This window comes from Astyanax mexicanus, chromosome 23, assembly GCF_023375975.1.
Source record: "Astyanax mexicanus isolate ESR-SI-001 chromosome 23, AstMex3_surface, whole genome shotgun sequence".
NCBI classification, from domain to species: domain Eukaryota; kingdom Metazoa; phylum Chordata; class Actinopteri; order Characiformes; family Acestrorhamphidae; genus Astyanax; species Astyanax mexicanus.
Genome location: NC_064430.1, coordinates 18,847,126 through 18,866,093, shown reverse-complemented (window position 1 = coordinate 18,866,093; position 18,968 = coordinate 18,847,126). Strand labels below are relative to the sequence as shown.

At 40.0% G+C, this 18,968-nt stretch overlaps 1 protein-coding gene across 1 annotated transcript in view; it reads left to right on the top strand.

Annotated features, from left to right (window-relative positions):
- lrp1ba (low density lipoprotein receptor-related protein 1Ba) overlaps positions 1-18,968 on the top strand; it is a 327,687-nt gene that overhangs the window by 156,072 nt on the left and 152,647 nt on the right. The window contains exons 29-32 of the mRNA XM_049470884.1: positions 407-634; positions 1,846-2,020; positions 4,843-4,937; positions 7,683-7,832. Coding sequence (XP_049326841.1) covers positions 407-634; positions 1,846-2,020; positions 4,843-4,937; positions 7,683-7,832 — 648 coding nt within the window. The remainder of the gene's footprint in view (positions 1-406; positions 635-1,845; positions 2,021-4,842; positions 4,938-7,682; positions 7,833-18,968) is intronic.

Sequence of the window (18,968 nt, the reverse complement as noted above, 5' to 3'; positions counted from 1 at the left end):
AATTTTAGTAGGGTACTGCTGGAAGTGAACTGGCTTACACAGTGCAGAAATCTCGGATCTTGAAACAGTTCCAGCACATCTCTGGAGATTTCGCTGACCTAGCTAAACTCGTAACCCACGGGAACGGAGGTTGATTTGAATTTCCTGATTTTAAAAGATTGGAGAGCAGCGCAGAGGTCAGGAGAGGAGAGCGTCCTGCAGACGAGAGAACGGAATGGAAAACAGGAGATACAGGAGGGAAAACATGTTAAGTACAGCGCTGAGTGTCTCGGCCAGAGAAGAACATGTGCTGCAGGATTTCACCAGAGAACTGTTCCACTCAGAGTGCAGATCACCTGAGTACTGAGAAATACAGTATTCCATTTATTTCAGCGAGATAATGATGAGATGTGTGTGTGTATTCTAGCTGTGAAGAGGTTCCTGCTGTACGCACGGAGGTCCGAGATCCGAGGTGTGGATCTAGATAACCCGTACCTCAACATCATCACTGCATTAACCGTGCCGGACATCGATGATGTCACAGCCATGGATTACGATGCTACGGATGAGCGGATTTACTGGGCTGACGTTAAAACCCGGACCATTAAACGAGCGTCCATCAACGGAACCAGACTGGAGACCGTCATGTCTGCAGGTACAGTGTGGCTGAGTGCTCTGTAGAACTGCAAGCTGTTGGTCAGCCATATTACTATTATACATAATCCAAGTACTAGTTCTACTTTAATTACTACCACAACAACAAACTTTTTTTACTACTACTACTCATATTCTTATTCCATATTACTAATAATTGCTATTTACACTCCTCTTTCTACTACTTCTATTATATGTAAAGACTACTGCTACTACACAATTACATGCTAATGCAATCAAGCATTTGTGTTAACTTGCAACAAGTCTTTCACAGCGCTAAGGTGGAATTTTTTCCAGAATTGTTGTTATTACACCATATTGGAGGGTTTTTTCGAGCATGAACCACATGGCACCCACACTGTTCTTTTGTCACGTCTGTCACAGAATAATTTCCCAAAAGTCGTGTGGACCATCAGGATGTTTTCTGGCAAGTTTGAGTCGAGCCTTAATGCTAATTTTGCTCCACAGTGTTTATTATCTTAGACATTTTGTGCCCAGCATTTTTTTTTATGGAGAAGTTATGAAGGCAAGTTCTTTGGATGTTGTTGTGGGGTCTTTTGTGGCCTCTTGGATGAGTTGTCGCTGCCCCCTTGGGGTAATTTTGACCGGTCGGCCACTCCTGGGAAGGTTCACCACTGTCCCTTGTTTTCGACATGATCCCAAAACTTTAGAAATGGCTTTATAACCTTTTCCAGACTGATAGATCTCAGTTACTTTCTTTCTCCTTTGTTTCAGATTTTTATTTTAATGTTCTTTTGGACTTTTTTAGACACGTCCTATTTAGGTGATTTCATGATTGAGAACAGGTGTGGCAGTAATCAGTCATTTAAAAATTGAACTTAGGTGTGATAAACCACAGTTAAGTGATGTTATACAGGGCAATGAAGGTTTGTTTTTTGTCCTCCCTTAATAATAAAATTCATTTAAAGTTCATTTAAAAACTGCATTTTGAGTTTAGTTGTGTTGTCTTTTACAAATATTTAATATTTGTTTCATGATCTAAAACATTTAAGAGAGACAAACATGCACAAAAATAAGAAATCATGCAGGGAAAAACACTTTTTCCCCCCACTGTATATTGATTGTAAAGACAATATTATTTTTCAGTTGCATTTTGCTCTGTGTTCTACAGATTATTGAACATTTAATGATACATGGAGCAGCAGAAATGAAGATCATGCTGTTCTGCTGATACTCTGTGTGTGTGTGTAGATGTGCTGAACGTGCGAGGGCTGGCCGTGGACTGGTTATCCAGGAACTTGTACTGGATGAGTTCAGACAGCGAGGAGACTCAGATTAACGTGGCTCGTTTGGACGGCTCACTCAAATCCACCCTCGTCCACGGCATCGACAAACCCAGGAGCCTCGTTCTGCACCCGGCCAAAGGGTAAATCCTACACCTGACTGTACATTTACCCTACATATACTCCTCCTGACTGATCCCCTGGAGATCCACTTATAACCTGCTTATGCGGGTTTATGAATAATTCATATCTTCATGATCATTTTCCAACCTCTCTTCTCTCATCCCTTAGAAATAAACAGACTGATCCTACTGTGTAGAAATGCTGTGTTTGGAAATAGTCTTTGCTCTGATTGGCTTATTGGCTCATCAGTACAGGCTGTGGTAATATATGTGTAGAACTCTTAAATTTTTAATCACGAAAGTATTGTTTTACTGAGTTTTGGGTAACACTTTAAAATAAGACTACCTTTATAAAGGGTTTCTAAATGGTTTAGTTTATTAATGGTTACTAATTCGGTTGTAAATGCCTTAAAAATCATTAAAAATCAGTTATAACACATATGTAGAAATGTACATAGACCCGTTGTTTGCCAAATAGTGAACCCACAGCCACATAACTGATTATTAATGAATTTTAAGGCATTTGCTACCTAATTAGTAACCATTAATAATCTAATTGTAAACCATTTATTAACCCTTTATAAAGGTAGTCTTATTTTAAAGTGGTACAGAGTTTTGTTTAGTTATACAGTATGAGCTACATCTCTCAATGCTGTTCAAATGAAGCACAGATACAGTCCATAAAGTTTATTTTTGTAAATATTTGATTACCATATTTTTTACACTAAAAGGTGCACTTAAAATCCTTTAATTTTCCCAAAAATCATCAGTGCGTGTTATAATCTGGTGCACCTTATGCATAAATTGTATCAGTTATGTTTTATAAGAGCAGTAAAGCCACTCCACTAAAGTACAGAGTTATAAAGGAGTTTCAGTTTAGTTCTCTAGCACTGGAGCTGGAGTAGCAAATTAGCATTAGCCGCTAACTGCTATTTCCCCGTTCAGAGGTGAGTATTATCGGCCTGTAGCTTGCTGCTAACCCCGGCTAGCACTGCTGGAGAGCCTAGCCGCTAATGCTAATGCTAATGCTCCAGCATATTGCTGGAGAAATTTGGTAATCTAAGTTTACTGTAAATAAACAAAAGTGCTTTACTCACCCAAATAAACAGTTTTCAGGAGAGAAATCTGTGTGGATTAAGATCCAGTGCTCGATTAACTTTAAAAGAAAGTCTTTTTTTATTACAGTTTTGTTTACTTAGCTTAGCTTTACTTAACTTAGTTAGCTACTTTGCTATTTGCTTATCATTAATTACTTATCATATATTATCATATATATTAGTTCTACACTGTTGTTCAGTCCTTAATCTGTTGAAAAGTTTGGAGAATGTCCATTTTACTCTAAATTTACTCTCAGTTTACTCCTGACTTAATCATTTTTAAAAGATTTTTACATATTTTATATGTAAAACACCTTCACTTTAGCTTCATCACTGGCCAAGTTATTAGATATTAAAAACTGTCTGAGTTGCAGAGCAAAACATGACTCAATGGTTGGAGACTTAACACCTACTTTTGACCTCCATCACTGGCCACTGGCCACTTTATTAGAAACACCTACTTTGAGCTTTCCCTTACTTGACACTTTGTTGGAAACATCCACAATCTACAGCATTTTTCTAAGCAACCTGTTTCCAAAACACAAACTGTTTTAAATGTATAAATTTACTTTTGTTTAGACAGTGTCTGAAGCTACCGCCACCATGTTTGGAGGCTGTGCTTAAGCCTACCTGGCTCTTACAAACAGTTCATACATTCTACTAACAAATCAGACCTGCATTTCCCAAATGACTTATGATATTAGGGATTTATGTACATTAGTTCTTCGCTGTTGTTCAGTCGTTAATCTGTTGGAAAGTTTGGAAAAGGTCCATTTTACTCTTAATTTACTCTCAGTTTACTCCTGATTTATGTTCTTACGGTATCATTAATGAGGCCCAGTGATAGGTGCTGAACCTGCGCAGTAAACTACTGTAGCAGCACAGTGTGAACTCATGCTAATATCCTCAACACTAAGAGACAGCTGAAAGATTCTGACGTTAATTACTATCCGAGTTGCCGAGCTGAACACGGGCCGCTGGTTGGAGAGTTAATTGCAGGACCGCAGCCTACGAGGCTGTCGCGCGCGTTTGCGCCCGTCGCAATAACCGAACTCGTCACACTCTCGCTCGCCCGGCTTATTAAAGCTGGCAGAACGGATACACTCGTTAAGACAGTCTTAACTAGCCGGTGCTAGCCTAGTGCCAGCCAATCTGCGGCTAGCATTTCACGTATTTTCGCCTTATTATTTTTCTGTAATGCTATTGGTCTGTAATAACATGCGCTGGTCTATTATAGTTTGGGTGTCTGTGTGATGTTAAACATTTTTGCTCTCAGAATGCGTCTGTTATGATTTAGGGCCTTGAAACGACTCCCGAGGTGTTTCTGAACGTCATCTGTCACCGAGGATTATGCGCAGTCCCAGATATATGAAGAAGAAAGTGACAGATTTACTCAGTTGTTTCGTAGCCCTCGGTGATGCTGCAGATGAATAAGTGCGTTTTCTTTTTTTCCCATGTTTTTCTTTTCTCTTTTCTTTTCATATCGCTCTGCCCTCTCGCTTTCAACACACGCCAACACACACTAACACCCCATCCCACCGTCTCTCCCGCAGAATCACGCTGTTTTACCGCTCTTTAAATGCAAACATTGTTTTAATGTGTGAATAAAGCATGCTCCACCATATGGAGGAGTAAACATGCTGTATGCGTCTACATCTTAAGCACACACACACATATGGCAGCCTGAGGACGATGCTCAGGTCATGTGTCTCTGTGTAACTGACACTCGTGTGGCTTCTCTCGTAGCAAGATGTTCTGGACAGATGGAAACACCATAAACGTGGCCAGCATGGACGGCAGTAACAGCAAGATCCTCCACCAGAACCAGAAGGAACCAGTCGGTAAGGTTATACACTGTACATGCTATACTGATTATGATTCATATACTATTCATAAACTTTACTCACTTTATTAGAACCATCTACTTTTGACCTTCATCACTGGCCACTTTATTAGAAACACCAACTTGTGAGCTTTATATCTGGCCATTTTATTTGAAGCAACTACTTTTGAGCTTCATGACTGGCCACTTTATTTGAAACATCTACGTTTAAGCTTCTTCACTGGCCATTTTATTAGAAACACCAACTTGTGAGCTTTATATCTGGCCATTTTATTAGAAACACCCAGTTGTGAGCTTTATATCTGGCCATTTTATTAGAAACACCCACTTGTGAGCTTTAAATCTGGCCATTTTATTAGAAACACCCACTTGTGAGCTTTATATCTGGCCATTTTATTAGAAACACCCAGTTGTGAGCTTTATATCTGGCCATTTTATTAGAAACACCCACTTGTGAGCTTTAAATCTGGCCATTTGATTAGAAACACCCACTTGTGAGCTTTATATCTGGCCATTTTATTAGAAACACCAACTTGTGAGCTTTATATCGGGCCATTTTATTAGAAACACCCACTTGTGAGCTTTATATCTGGCCATTTTATTAGAAACACCAACTTGTGAGCTTTACATCTGGCCATTTTATTAGAAACATCCACTTGTGAGCTTTACATCTGGCCATTTTATTAGAAACACCCACTTGTGAGCTTTATATCGGGCCATTTTATTAGAAACACCCACTTGTGAGCTTTAAATCTGGCCATTTTATTTGAAGCAACTACTTTTGAGCTTCATGACTGGCCACTTTATTAGAAACACCTACTTTTTAGCTTAATGACTGGCCATTTTATTAGAAACATCTAGTTTAAAGCTTCATCTCTGGCCATTTTATTAGAAACACCTACTTTTGAGCTTCATAAAAGGTCACTTTATTAGAAACACCCACATTTTTGAGCTTCATGACTGGCCACTTATTAGAAACACCTACTTTTGAGCTTCATGACTGGCCACTTATTAGAAACACCTACTTTTGAGCTTCACCACTGGCCACTTTTTATTAGAAACAACTACTCTTGATTTTTTTTTACTGGCCACTTCATTAGAAACAGCTACTCTTTAGCTTCATAACTGGCCAATTTATTAGAAACGCCTACTGTTGAGCTTCATCACTAGCCACTTTATTAGAAACACCTATACTTGAGCTACACTTGATGCCCACTTAATTGGAAACACCTACTTTTAAGCTTCATCACTGGCCACTTTATTAGAAACACTCATATTTTTAAGACACTCCTGGTGCAAAAAATGATGCAGTTCAGTTTGGTTTGATGGCTTGTGATCATCCATCTTCCTTCTGCTTATATTCTAGAAGTTTTGGTTATATTCCAATTTGGTTAAATCAAAGAAGCTCATCATTTTTAAGTGGTTTCTTATTTTTTTCCGGAGGGATCTAGAGAGTGATTGTCTACTCCACTCCTGTTAGGGCTTTTCTTTATTGTCTTTAGAACAAACAGAATAAGAGCGTAAAAAATAAAAACAAGCACATGCCAAGTTTGATGAAAGAAGCAGCAGCCTGGCATGAAACGCTGGCTTAGAACGACGGCATCTGTCAGAGCTAATAAGACGATTCTGACAGATTTCACACATAAAACAGAGGTGAGACTAGACTGGACTAGTTTACTATTAAAAGCTTGCTTTGAGAGCTGAATATGGGTCTGTGTGTGTTTTAGTGTTATTACAGCAGCTGTAACTGTCAGAGAAGAACTGAGTTATCTCTGATACACTGACCACGTCCTCCTTTCTGCCTTCAGATTCTCCATTTTACTCTAAACGCTCCCAACACCAAGCACCAGTGATTTACAGCTCCAGGCCCGTCTTTAATAACAGTAATTATGTATCTGATGTAGATGGAGATGAGGGGGGTGGAGCGGGATGTGTGTGGAGGCAGCTGTGGCTGATTTTAGGCACTTACGCCATTACAGCTGTAAATAAACACAGCTCTACCTGACCCTGGAGAAAAGTCTATTATACATAAATAGTATCAACTTTTAAACATGCAAACACTGGACACTTTATCAGAAACACACTACTTTGTGCTTTAGTTGGAGAGTATCAGTGTGTGACTACCTGCACCATGTTTGGTAGCTGTACTTTATCCTGATTAGTTCTCACTGTGAGCTGTAACAGTATGTGAGGCTACATTTACCATGTGCCACATATTCTTACAGCTCACAATAAGAGCTAGTCAACAGTGTTTCTGATAAAGTGGCCCACTAGCCACTTTATCAGAAACACCCAACTGTGTGCTTCCTCACTGAGCACTTTATTAGAAACACTTGCATTGGCCTTCTACTCTCTGGCCACTTTACTAGAAACACCTGCCTTGTAACTCATTGCTGGCCACTTTATTAGAAATATTTATCATTGAACTTTATTAACATCCAATTTATTAGAAATACTTGCATTATCCTTCCACTCTCTGGCCACTTTACTAGAAACACCTGCTTTGATCTTTACCACTGGCCACTTTATTAGAAACACCTATACCTACTTACTCTTGTGCTTCGTCTCTGGCCACTTTATTAGAAACACCTATACCTACCTACTCTTGTGCTTCGTCTCTGGCCACTTTATTAGAAACACCTATACTTATCTACTCTTGTGCTTCGTCAATGGCTACTATACGGTTGTAGTAAAATAGAACTAACCACATTTTTAACCCCTCGTTTCCTCCTCTGCTCCTCAGGTCTGTGTATAGATCACTCCTCCAGCAAACTCTACTGGATCAGCTCTGGGAATGGAACCATTAACAGGTGTAATCTGGATGGGAGTGGCCTGGAAGTGATTGACAGTTTGAAGAAGGAGCTGATGAAGGCCACAGCTCTAGCAGTGATGGGTGAGTGAGACGCATGAAGGGGAATCAGTAAATGCGAGTAACTGCTTATGTGTTGCGTGTGGTTGCTTGGCTGGTGGCTAAAATAATGCAGCTGGTTGCTAAGGTCTTCTGGATGGTTGATATGGTAATTGGTGTGTTACATAAAGTGGCAGTTAAAGGGGACTTATTATTCCTTTTTTACACAAGTTAGAATATGTCTGTGGGCTGCACAAAACATGTTAATTTGCAGAAAATCACTCTCACACAAAGATAACTCACCAGCTCTATTCTCGCTAGTTTCAGTCCCGAATGAGAATTTCAGAATGAGCCATTTAAGGGCTCTGTCTCTTTTATGCAAATAAACTGTTGAGCATTTACCACACATCAGCTTGTTTGTGTTTTGCTGTTCTTCTGCTGACTTGCCACAGACAGCAGGTATAGATCCCTTCTTCAGACGAAGCATACTGCTGGTAAAAAACAGCAGACAGAAATAGTAGATCTTTAACTGATCTAGTGGGTGGGGCTCTAGTGGGGGTTGACATGTGAGGGATGGTGCCAGGATCTTTCTATGCAGGTTTCCTTGTTGTGACGTCTCAATAAGGGAGTCGTGAAACCAGCTCATAGAAGCATATGATTCCTGACACCAAAATCTATTAATTAACTGATTGGACAATGAATGGATTTTTTTCCTGGCTGTTTATAGGTGCATGCAAGACCCAAGTGGAAATATGCAAAATGAAACGTGCAAAAACTGATTTTTTTGCAAAATATTTGCCCTATAAGATGTTGCTAAGGTGTTATTTGGTGGTTGCTTGGGTATTGTTGCTTTTATATTTATGAAGTGGTTGCTCAGTAGCGAAGTGACTCCAGTCTAGTTGCTAGGTGGTTACTATGATGTTTCTAGACTATTTCATGATTAATTCTAGATGGTAGTAATGCTATATGCCTAGAGTGATATACAATGTGGTTATTATGGTGTTGCTAAAGGATTGTAATTGTGGGAATGATAGGTGGTTGATATGGTATTGCTAAAAGGTTGCTTGATGGAGTTGCTTTGTGTGTGCTAGAGTGTTTCAGTTTGTTGCTATACTATTTTGCCATCTGTCATCTAAGAATGTTAAAAAATTAAATATTCTGGTTTGTTTAACACTTTTTTGTTTGCTAAATACATGGGCTTGCAAAAGTATTCATACTCCTTGAACTTTTGAACAACCACAAACCTAAATGTATTTTATTGAGATTTTAAGTGATAGACAAACACAAAGTATTGCATACGTGTTAAGTGGAATGAAAATGATACATGGTTTTCAAAATGTTTATCAAATAAAAAATAACAAAAATGACGTGCAAAAGTATTCATACTCTAAAACCCCTAAATTAACTCAGAAGTCACTTATTTATTTAATAGAGTGCAGCTGTGTGTCATTTAGTCTCAGTATACATATAAACAACTGTTCTGTGAAGGCTTCAGTGGTTTGTTAAAGAACACTAGTGAACAAACAGCATCATGAAGATCAAGGAACTCACCAGACAGAGACCAGTCAGAGATAAAGCTTTAAGCAGTTTAATCCATCATCCAAAAATAAATAAATTCTACACCTGCAAACCTACCAAGACATGGCCATCCACCCAATCTGACAGATCGAGCAAGGAGAGCACTGGTAAGAGAAGCAGCCAAGAGGCCCATGGTCACTCTGGAGGAGCTGCAGAAATCCACAGCTCAGGTGGGAGAATCTGTTTACAGGGCAACTTCGATGTTCACAGACGCTCTTCATCCAACTTGGCTGAGCTTGAGTTGTTTTATAAGGAAGATAAATGTGCAAAGCTGGTAGAGACAAACCCTTAAGCACTTACAGTTGTAATTGCAGCGAACGGTGGCTCTAGTAAGTATCGATTTACTGAATACTTTTGCACATCACACTTTTCAGATTTTTGATTAAAGTTTTATAAACCATGTATCATTTTCATTCCACTTCACATTTATGCAATACTTTGTGTTTGTCTAAAATCACTTAAAATCTCATTAAAATACATTTAAGTTTATGGTTGTAAGGTGAAAAAATGTGGAAATGGTCAAGAGCATGAATACTATGAATAATTTTGCAAGGCACTGTAATTCCATATGTTTTTCTTCTTAGTTTGAATGATGTTAGGATTAATCTACAATGCAAAAATATATAAATAATGAAAAAACTCTTAATTTAAGGTGTGTTAAAACTTCCATGTGGTACTGTAAGCGTGAAAACAGTGTTAGTGTCAGTCTGTAGCAGCTCAGAGAAAAATAATACTCACACCTCACACTTTTCCTCTCTCCATTCCTCCACTAACCCTGAACAGCATCAGTAACACAATCTATAAAAACGCTTCTTACTCCTCCTCTCCAGCGCTTCCGGAGCACAGCCGTTTCATGGCTTCAAGGTCTTTGTTGATCTAAAGTGATTCGGCAGAGTTTAAACCCTGGCTGATCTGCTCCTGATGCTTTCTACATTATCGTGTCTGACAGATTTCCTTTCTCTCGCCCTTTTCATCTCCGTCTTTATCTCTTTCCATGTTCAGGGTGAGGCGTACTGTTTTCCTTTTACACTGTTGAAAACATTGAGCGTCTTTTTTCAGAGTGGAGTCAGATGACTGCTCAGTCGAGTTCTGTAATCTCTCATTCTACTGGAACATGTGTACCAGTACAGAATACTGCTGAGGTAACACAAGAGAGAACACTGTACAGGTACACTGTGCTTTTTTAGAAACACAGAACAAAGAGTAACTTTGTGTGCAAGGTGTGAAAATAGACTGATAACGGAGTGTATGATAGCAAAGAGCATCCCGACACGCCCTGGATCAAAGGTAACAGGTTTAATTCCTTTAGGCAGGAGAGCTGACCATCTGCCTCAGGTCCTGTTCTGCTAATTCTTTTGCTATCTATAGGTATAGGTTTATGTTTGAGTAAAATGAACATTGTTGTTTTATTCTATAAACTACAGACAACATTTATCCCAAATTCCAAAAAAAAAAAAAAAATACTGTCATTTAGAGACTCATTTTTCAGAAAATGAGAAATGGCTGAAACAACAAAAAAGATGCAGAGCTTTCAGACCTCAAATAACACAAAGAAAACAAGTTCATATTCATAATAAAGTTTTAAGAGTTCAGAAAGCAATATTTGGTGGCATAACCCTGGTTTTTAATAAATAGTTTTCATGCATCTTGGCATGGTCTCCTCCACCAGTCTTACACACTGCTTTTGGATAATTGTATGCCTTTACTCCTGGTGCAAAATTTCAAGCAGTTCAGTTTGGTTTGGTGGCTTGTGATCATCCATCTTCCTCTTGATTATATTCCAGAGGTTTTAAATTTGGTAAATGTTGGAAGTTTTTTTTGTATTAGTTTTGTATTAGTTTATCCATATAAAATATCTAGTAGACGATGGGAGGTAGGACTAAATTTAGGCCTCAGTAAATAGCAGGAATATCCCAGGTGGAAGGGAAGAAAACAATTTACGACCTAACGACCGGCTCATCCTGGGGACGAAGACTAGTTACGACCTAACGACCTAGCTGTTGTTACCTGTATGTGTGTGTAAAACCATTTGTTGCCTATGGGTGTGTGTCATCTGTACTGTATAAGAGGCTGGTCCAAAGTTGGCCGAGGAGTTCGACTCTGACAGCCGGCCGAGGATGATCGAACCGAAATAAACCTGCTTTTCTCTGAACCTGAACTCAGAAGTATTTGAATTGGTTGATAAAGAATGACAAGAGAAACCACACTGTTGAGGACACTGGCAAAATAAAACCCAACATAAAATCAAAGGAACTTAATTTTTAAGTGGTCTTTAATATTTTTTTCCAGAGCTGTATAATCTTAGCATTTAGAGTTAAGTTGGGCCATGGAGTCAGCTGTATATTCCTGCACTGAAGGTCTCATAGACTCTTCTTTCCATCATCGTCCACAATGGAACGACTTCAGTTCAGTTCCCTTCAGTTTAGAAATGTACAACTATTTCAGTTGAGGACAGAGCAGACAATTCGATATACAACACAATACTTTAGTTTGAAAAGAGATTGTGAGAGAATTGGGTTAAAAATAGGAAATAGGAAAATAGGAAATCAACTCATTTGAAGAACATCCATCTAAATTTGCAGTACACCATGTCATCAGTGATCACTGCACATTTACTTTACTGGTAATGTGTCCAGATGTGATAACTTTGTCTGATAATTCGCTGGTCCATATTTAGCGAGCTTCTCGGAGCGGGTCACCTTTCTTATCCAGCACGGCAATTGGATCCATTAGGCAGAAGACGGCTCGTAGATCAGCGGCCTGATGCCAGAAAGTGTGATAGATGTGGGTCGCTGTGCTTCAGACTTGGTGTCAGCCTCTGCAGGAGGGAGCAGCCGCCGCACATTTCTCATCATTTGTGGATTGACGCTAATCACTTTGCTATCCAGGCAGCTGTTTCAGGTGGCAGGATCATCAGCTAAAGACACTGAGCCTGACTTACAGCATCTGCTGCTCAGATTATATTACCCCCCACCATCTCATCTCACCTCTGCTCACCTCCCTGCTCCAGTTCTAACCCGATTCTCCTGCTCTTCATCTATTTCTCAGCATGTCTTTTCAACAAGCTGAAAGCTAAGTCTGCCCCCTAGGTGGGGTTAACTGTACCAGACTGAGGGGGTGCGGTATGAGCCAGTAAACAGTCTATACAATAACAGTTATAACACTGATAAAAGCTTTCCAGCCTAAACAATACCCAAAATATCCAGGCTGTTGGGTCAAACAATGTCCATTTGTTTCACACCAGGATGTAGAAAAACAAATATCAGCCCCATCAAACTCAACTTGATCTTGTTAACATCAAATCTACAGTATAAATCTGACACTAATGTAACAGTGTGTGAGTGTGACGCTACCTCCACCATGTTTCCAAGCCATACTATAGCATGACTAGCACTCACTGTGAGCTGTAACATTGTGTTAAACTACCTCCACCATGTTTCCAAGCCATACTTTAGCCAGACATGCTCTTACTGTGAGCTGTAACAGTGTGTGAAGCTACCTCCACCATGTTTGGAAGCCATATTTTAGTCAGACTACTGTTTTGATGCAGTACTGTAGTCTGGATAGCTCTGAATATGAGATGTGTGAAACTTCCTCCACCATGTTTGGAAGCCATATTTTAGTCAGACTAGATCTCACAGTGAGCTGTAACAGTGTGTGAAGCTACCTCCACCATGTTTAAAGGATGTGCTTTATTTTGGCTAGGTCTTACTTTGAGATGTAACAGTGTGTAAGACCACCTTCACCATGTTTAGACGCCATATTTAGCTTGACTCGCCATACTTTAGCCAGACTAGATCTCACTGTGAGCTGTATCAGTGTGTGAAACTACCTGCACCATGTTTTAAGGCTGTACTTTATTATTGTATTCTGACAAGAACTCACTGTGTCACGCTGTCCAGACACTTGACAGACATTTGCAGATACCAAACACATAGTTTATTTAAAAATATATATATAGGTTAGGCTTACAGGAGTTGTTAGGGAAAGTAAGGCAGCAAATATAAACAACATACCAGAGCGATTTCAGGACAAAATAGGGTCATACACGGTAAATCCAGCAGAGAAAGGGCAAAGACAAAAGAGTGGTCAAAAATAAAATATGGACCGGCAACGGAATAAACAATAGAAAGAGCAAGGCAAAAATCGATAGTCGAAAAACACAAGTTGGTACAAAAAAGGCAATAAACAAAGAAAACAAATTGTAGAAGAGCCACATAAGTAGATTCAACACTCCACAGGGAACAGAACAAACTGAGGGGTATTTATACTAGACAGCCCAGGTGGAAACAACCAGTAACTGGGGGAGCGAGAACATTGTAGTGTCATTTGATCAGCAGTCAGGGAAGTCTGCTGTGAGTGCATGCTGGGATGGTGGAGTCTTTGTTGAGTAGCTCAAAGTCCAGAGCAGGCAGAGTGACACCATGATAAGCATTTGTCTGACTGTTGTGAAATGTATTAAATGATGTCTATACGGGCACATGAGAAGATCTACTGGTTCTACTGGACCCAGTTTGAGTACCAGAAAATATCCATGTTACTTGTACCTGAATTCTGTATAGAGTGTGTATTCAGGTTAAAAAGACGAGCTGAGCTAAAACAAAAGTCATTTTTTGACCTTCATGTATTGAGGCTAGGTCCACAGAGAGCATGGCTGACCTACCAGGGTTGCGGCTCAGTAACTCCAGGGTTAAGTGTCTCGCTCGAGGGCGTAGAGCTTTCAGATTGAGGGCGAGGACCTCAGAACCCAGCGGCCTCCACAACAAGGTCACTCTCTCACCACGAGAGCATGATTCAATGAATCACCATCTAGCTCCACTATTGTTTTTATCCTGTTATATTTTTAACTTGTTGTCAAATTGTGGCGTTGCTGTGCTTTAATTCACTAAACAATGTGGAATTAAATATTTAACTTCATATTTACCAGCTACTACACTTTAGGATTTATCGAAGTGTATAAGCAGGTATAATTTGAATAGGTGGGAATAAAATTCCATATGCTGAAGGGGTGGGGATAAATTGCTGGGTGTGGCTAAACTGTTATAAGCTAAACGTGTGTGGCTAAACTGCTATAAGCTAAATGGGTGTGGCTAAACTGCTGTAAGCTAAATGGTTGCGGCTAGATTGCTTTAGGCATTATGTGTGGCTAAACTGCTATAAGATAAATGGGTGAGGCTAAACTGCAATAAGTTAAATAGGTGTGACTAAACTGTTATAATCTAAATGGGTGAGGCTAAACTGCTGTATGTTGAATCAATGAGGCTAAATAGATGTAGAGTAGTATGGTGGGCTAAACTGCTGTAGATAAATTGGGTGGGGCTAAATTACTACAGATTTAATGGGGGGGCTAGACTATCGTAGGCTGAACAGATGTTGTTGTTACATCCTAACTAGGATGAGTTAATCAGTTTTAGAGCTTACAGCAAATATCAGCCTTATGAAACTTAATGAATTACAATCACTTTTTAAACATATCAAATGAGTTACAATAACAGTGTGTGAAACTACCTCCACCATGTTTGAAAGCTGTACTTTAAACCTGGCTGGCTCTCACTGTGATCTGTAATAGTGTTTAAAACTGCCTCAACTGTTTGGAGGCTTAATTTTAGCCTAGCTAGCTTTCACTGTGAACTATAACATTGTTTAAGAACTACCTCCACCATTGTTGGAAGCTGTACTTTAGTGTGGCTTGCTCTCTAAGACTTGACTTTACACTGGCTAGCTCTCACTGTGAGCTGTAACAGTGTTTAAAACTACCTACACCATGTTTTAAGACTTGATTTTACCCTGGCTAGCCCTCACTGTGATCTGTAACAATGTTCAAAACTACCTCCACCATGTTTGGAAGCTATACTTTACTGTGGCTTGCTCTTATTGTGATCTGTAACAGTGTTTAAAAGTACCTCCACCATGTTTGTAAGCTATTATTTAGCCTGGCTAGCCCTCACTGTGAGCTGTATACTGTGTGATACTCCCTCCACCATGCTTAAAAGCTTTACTAGACTGCTCTAGGTTAAATCAGTGGGGTTATACCACTCAACCATGTTGCTTAGCTTCCATATATGGACTTGGCAGTATGGAAACACAGTATTTAATCACAATGTTGTCTCACTAAGTGTTTTAAACTCTTTAGTTCATCAAATAAAGCTCATATTTCCCACCCAGCCCACTCTGTCTGGTTTCCCCTGCCTGGAACATCATCAAGCTGCCTTCATGCCAGAAATGCAATATGCTTAGCTGTGTGTGGTGTGTGTGTATGTGTGTGGTGTGTGTGTGTGTGTGTGTGTGTGTGTGCGCATTATTAGCATGTTCATGAAGAGCTGGTTTCAGACTACCATTATTTGTTCCACACCCCCATATTCAGTGTGTTTAATCTGCTGAAGTCCAGCCAATCAGCATCAGTGATGCTATCAGATGGGGATAAATTAATGAAGCGTTGGACGGTGTGTGTCCTCGGCGCTCTGTCTCCACTCTCTCTCTCTCCCACTCACACACACACACAGTGGTTGCTGGGTATTGTTTATCCTACTCATTGGAGGTAATTTGGCTGCTGTCAGTCCTCACAGCGTCTCATTAGAGGCCTGCAGTGGGCTGGAGAAAGCGATATCGTCTCTTGCACAGAAGAAGCTTATTAACGTGTAGAGCAGTGTGTGTGTGAAAGTTCTGCACCGAGATAAATCTAGTTAGAAGTCCAAGAATTCACTTCTCTATTACGAGAAACTCTGCTTGGTCCCAACATATAAAATAATTGTGGATCATTTCAAAGCAGATAAACAGATTACAGTGAAAGCTAGCCAGGTTAAAGCACAGCTTTTAAACTTGGTGGAGGTAGTTTCACACACTGTTAGAGCCAGCTCACAGTGAGAGCCAACCAGATTAAGGTATATCTCCTAAGCTTGGTGGTGGTAGTTACGGTAGTTTTACATACTGTTAGACCAAGCTCACAGTGAAAGCGAGTCAGGTTAAGGTACAGCCTCTAAGCTTGGTGGAGGTAGTTTTACACACTGTTACAGCCAGCTCACAGTAAGGGTTACACAGGCTAAACACAGCTTCTACGTTTCGTGGAGGTACTGTATTTTGGTGAATTTCAAGTGACAAAAGTAAGGAAAACTAAGTAAACAAAACTGTAACATTTTCTTTCAAAGTCAAATGAGTGCGGAATGTTAATCTACACAGATTCCTCTCCTGAGAACTGTTTATTTGGGTGAGTAAAGCATTTCCATTTATTTACAGTAAGCTTAGATTTCCAACAGTGCAACAGCGCCATTAGCAGCAGTGCTAGCCACAGTAAGCAGCAGCACTAGCCACAGTTAGCAGCATTTAGCACTAGTAAATGCTGCCAGACAGCACTACACTGACCCAGGGCATTATCAGCTAGCGGTTTGTCTTATGTAGATTGCTTTTTTAACACGGTTAACTCAGGCTACAGGCCGATATACTTACCTCTGAATGGCTAAGGAGCTAGTGCTGCAGTTAGCGGCTAATGCTAATACTGCTCCAGTCGCAGTGCTGGAGAAACTTCACTGAAACTCTTTTATAAAGCTGCACTATAGCGGAGTGGCTTTACTGCTCCTTACAACCTGACTGGTAAAATTCATACATAAGGCGCTCCGGATTATAAAACGCACTGTTGGTTTTTGGGAAAATTATTTTTGATTATTATTTATTTTATTTTTTTTATAAGTGCACCTTATAGTCTCAAAAATACCGTAGTTTCACATACTGTTAGACCAAGCTTGCAGTGAAAGCTAGTCAGGTTAAGGTACAGCCTTTAAGCTTGGTGAAGGTAGTTTCATACACTGTTACAGGCAGCTCAGAGTGAAAGATAGTCAGGCTAATGTACAACTCCCAAACATGGTAAAGATTGTTTCTCACATACTGTTACAGCTCACATCGAGAGTTGCACAGGCCAAAGTACATCTTAAAAGCGTAGTGGAGGTAGTTTCACACACTTCTACATCTTTCAATGATAGTTACACAAGCGAGCCAGGCTAAAGTACAGCTTTAAAACATGGTGGAGGTAGATTCACACACTGTTACTTTCACTAAAATCACTAAATTCAACATTGTATGCGAACATCCCTACAGTGTGTGAACATTTGGACATATCTGGTGGAGGGTTCAGTTGTAATGTCAGTTACGTCAGTTTTAACGAAAGCAGGACCAATATACTGCTAAGTAAAGCTTATTACTTATTAGTTCTGATTCTAAAGATCTTTTCCTTCCATGGTGTATTTCTTCCTCAGAATTAACCCCGGATAGTCTTTAATTAGTGATCTAGTTAACGCAAACCAGCTAGCCTCTAATGGCTCCATTGCATTAACAACTATCCAAAAGCTAGCAGTTCCCTGAACTTCTGACAGGCAGTGGATGTGCTTTTACACTAATTTCCCGAGCAGCTCTCCCAGTATGGTACGAGGCTGGGGGGCTGAAGGCTCCTCATGGCTGCTCTGATGTGTGAAGCCTGAGCATACTTTGCAATGCTAAGGAAATTTCTGACCGCAAGGTTCCTCAGGAACAGGTGCTGGAATTAAAGAACCGAGTGAAATGAGTTTTGGCGAGGCAGGAAAAAGACCCTGAGATTTCAACAAGCTGGCGAAACGCACCTCAGTGAACCGTGATGGCATGAACGTGCTCTGATTCTTTCACTAGTTCTTGCTTTTTTTTCCTCTACCTTGTTTTTCTTTTTCTTGGTGTCCGATTGTTATACTCATTATTTTAATATTAATGCCTAATTAGCCCCATTTTTACCACATTTCCCCTGAGTGATGGCTGAAGGGAGGCGATTATTATACATTTTTAATCATTTCCCCCCCTGTTTCATTTCATGTGGACGTCAAGAACATCAAGAGAGAACATTCAAAGTCACATTCTCTTGTATATTAACAGTAACAAGGAGTTTAATGAGGAACAAGGTTTTCGGTCCAGTGCTTTTTTCCCTCTAGCCTGTATTTGACTCTGCTCTGAGGGTGTGTGATCTGTCCTCTGGGCTGCCAGCTGGCCTGAAGTCCTGAAGACAGGAGTAATGGACTAGGCTACTGAGCCCTGCCAAGGGACATGTCAATCTGCTGCACAGGGAAGGACCTGCTCAGGATTTAGGCACTGTATAGTTCTGGGAGTTTCCCTCAACGGCAGATTAATCACCCTCCTACCAAGCTTTCACTCTTATCTGGTTTGCTTTTGATTGGTACAATCTTCTAAAAGTTCAATCCATTGCAATGAGTAAGAATGTTCAAACCATCCTCATGTTTGCAGGATGACCCAGCCAAAGTAAAGGTCTTTATGTCACTTTTAAGAGGACTAAAAGAAACATTACATTTAAACATTAGATTGTACCTTTGACAAAATGTTTCAAAATTGCTGAAGTAATGGGGCAGGTGATTTGTAATTGAAACTCTTGAAAAAGAGGGGGGCAGGGGGTATTTCTGAGTTCTTCTAGAATAGGTACTCCTGGATGAGAAGGGAAGTATGGTACCTTTGAATGAGTTGGGTTAATGGAGTATTCCTGGATGAAAAAGGAAGTATGGTGCCTTTGTGTAAGTATGGTTAATGGAGTACTTCTGGATGACAGGGGAAGTACTGTACTTTAGAATGTGCAGGGTT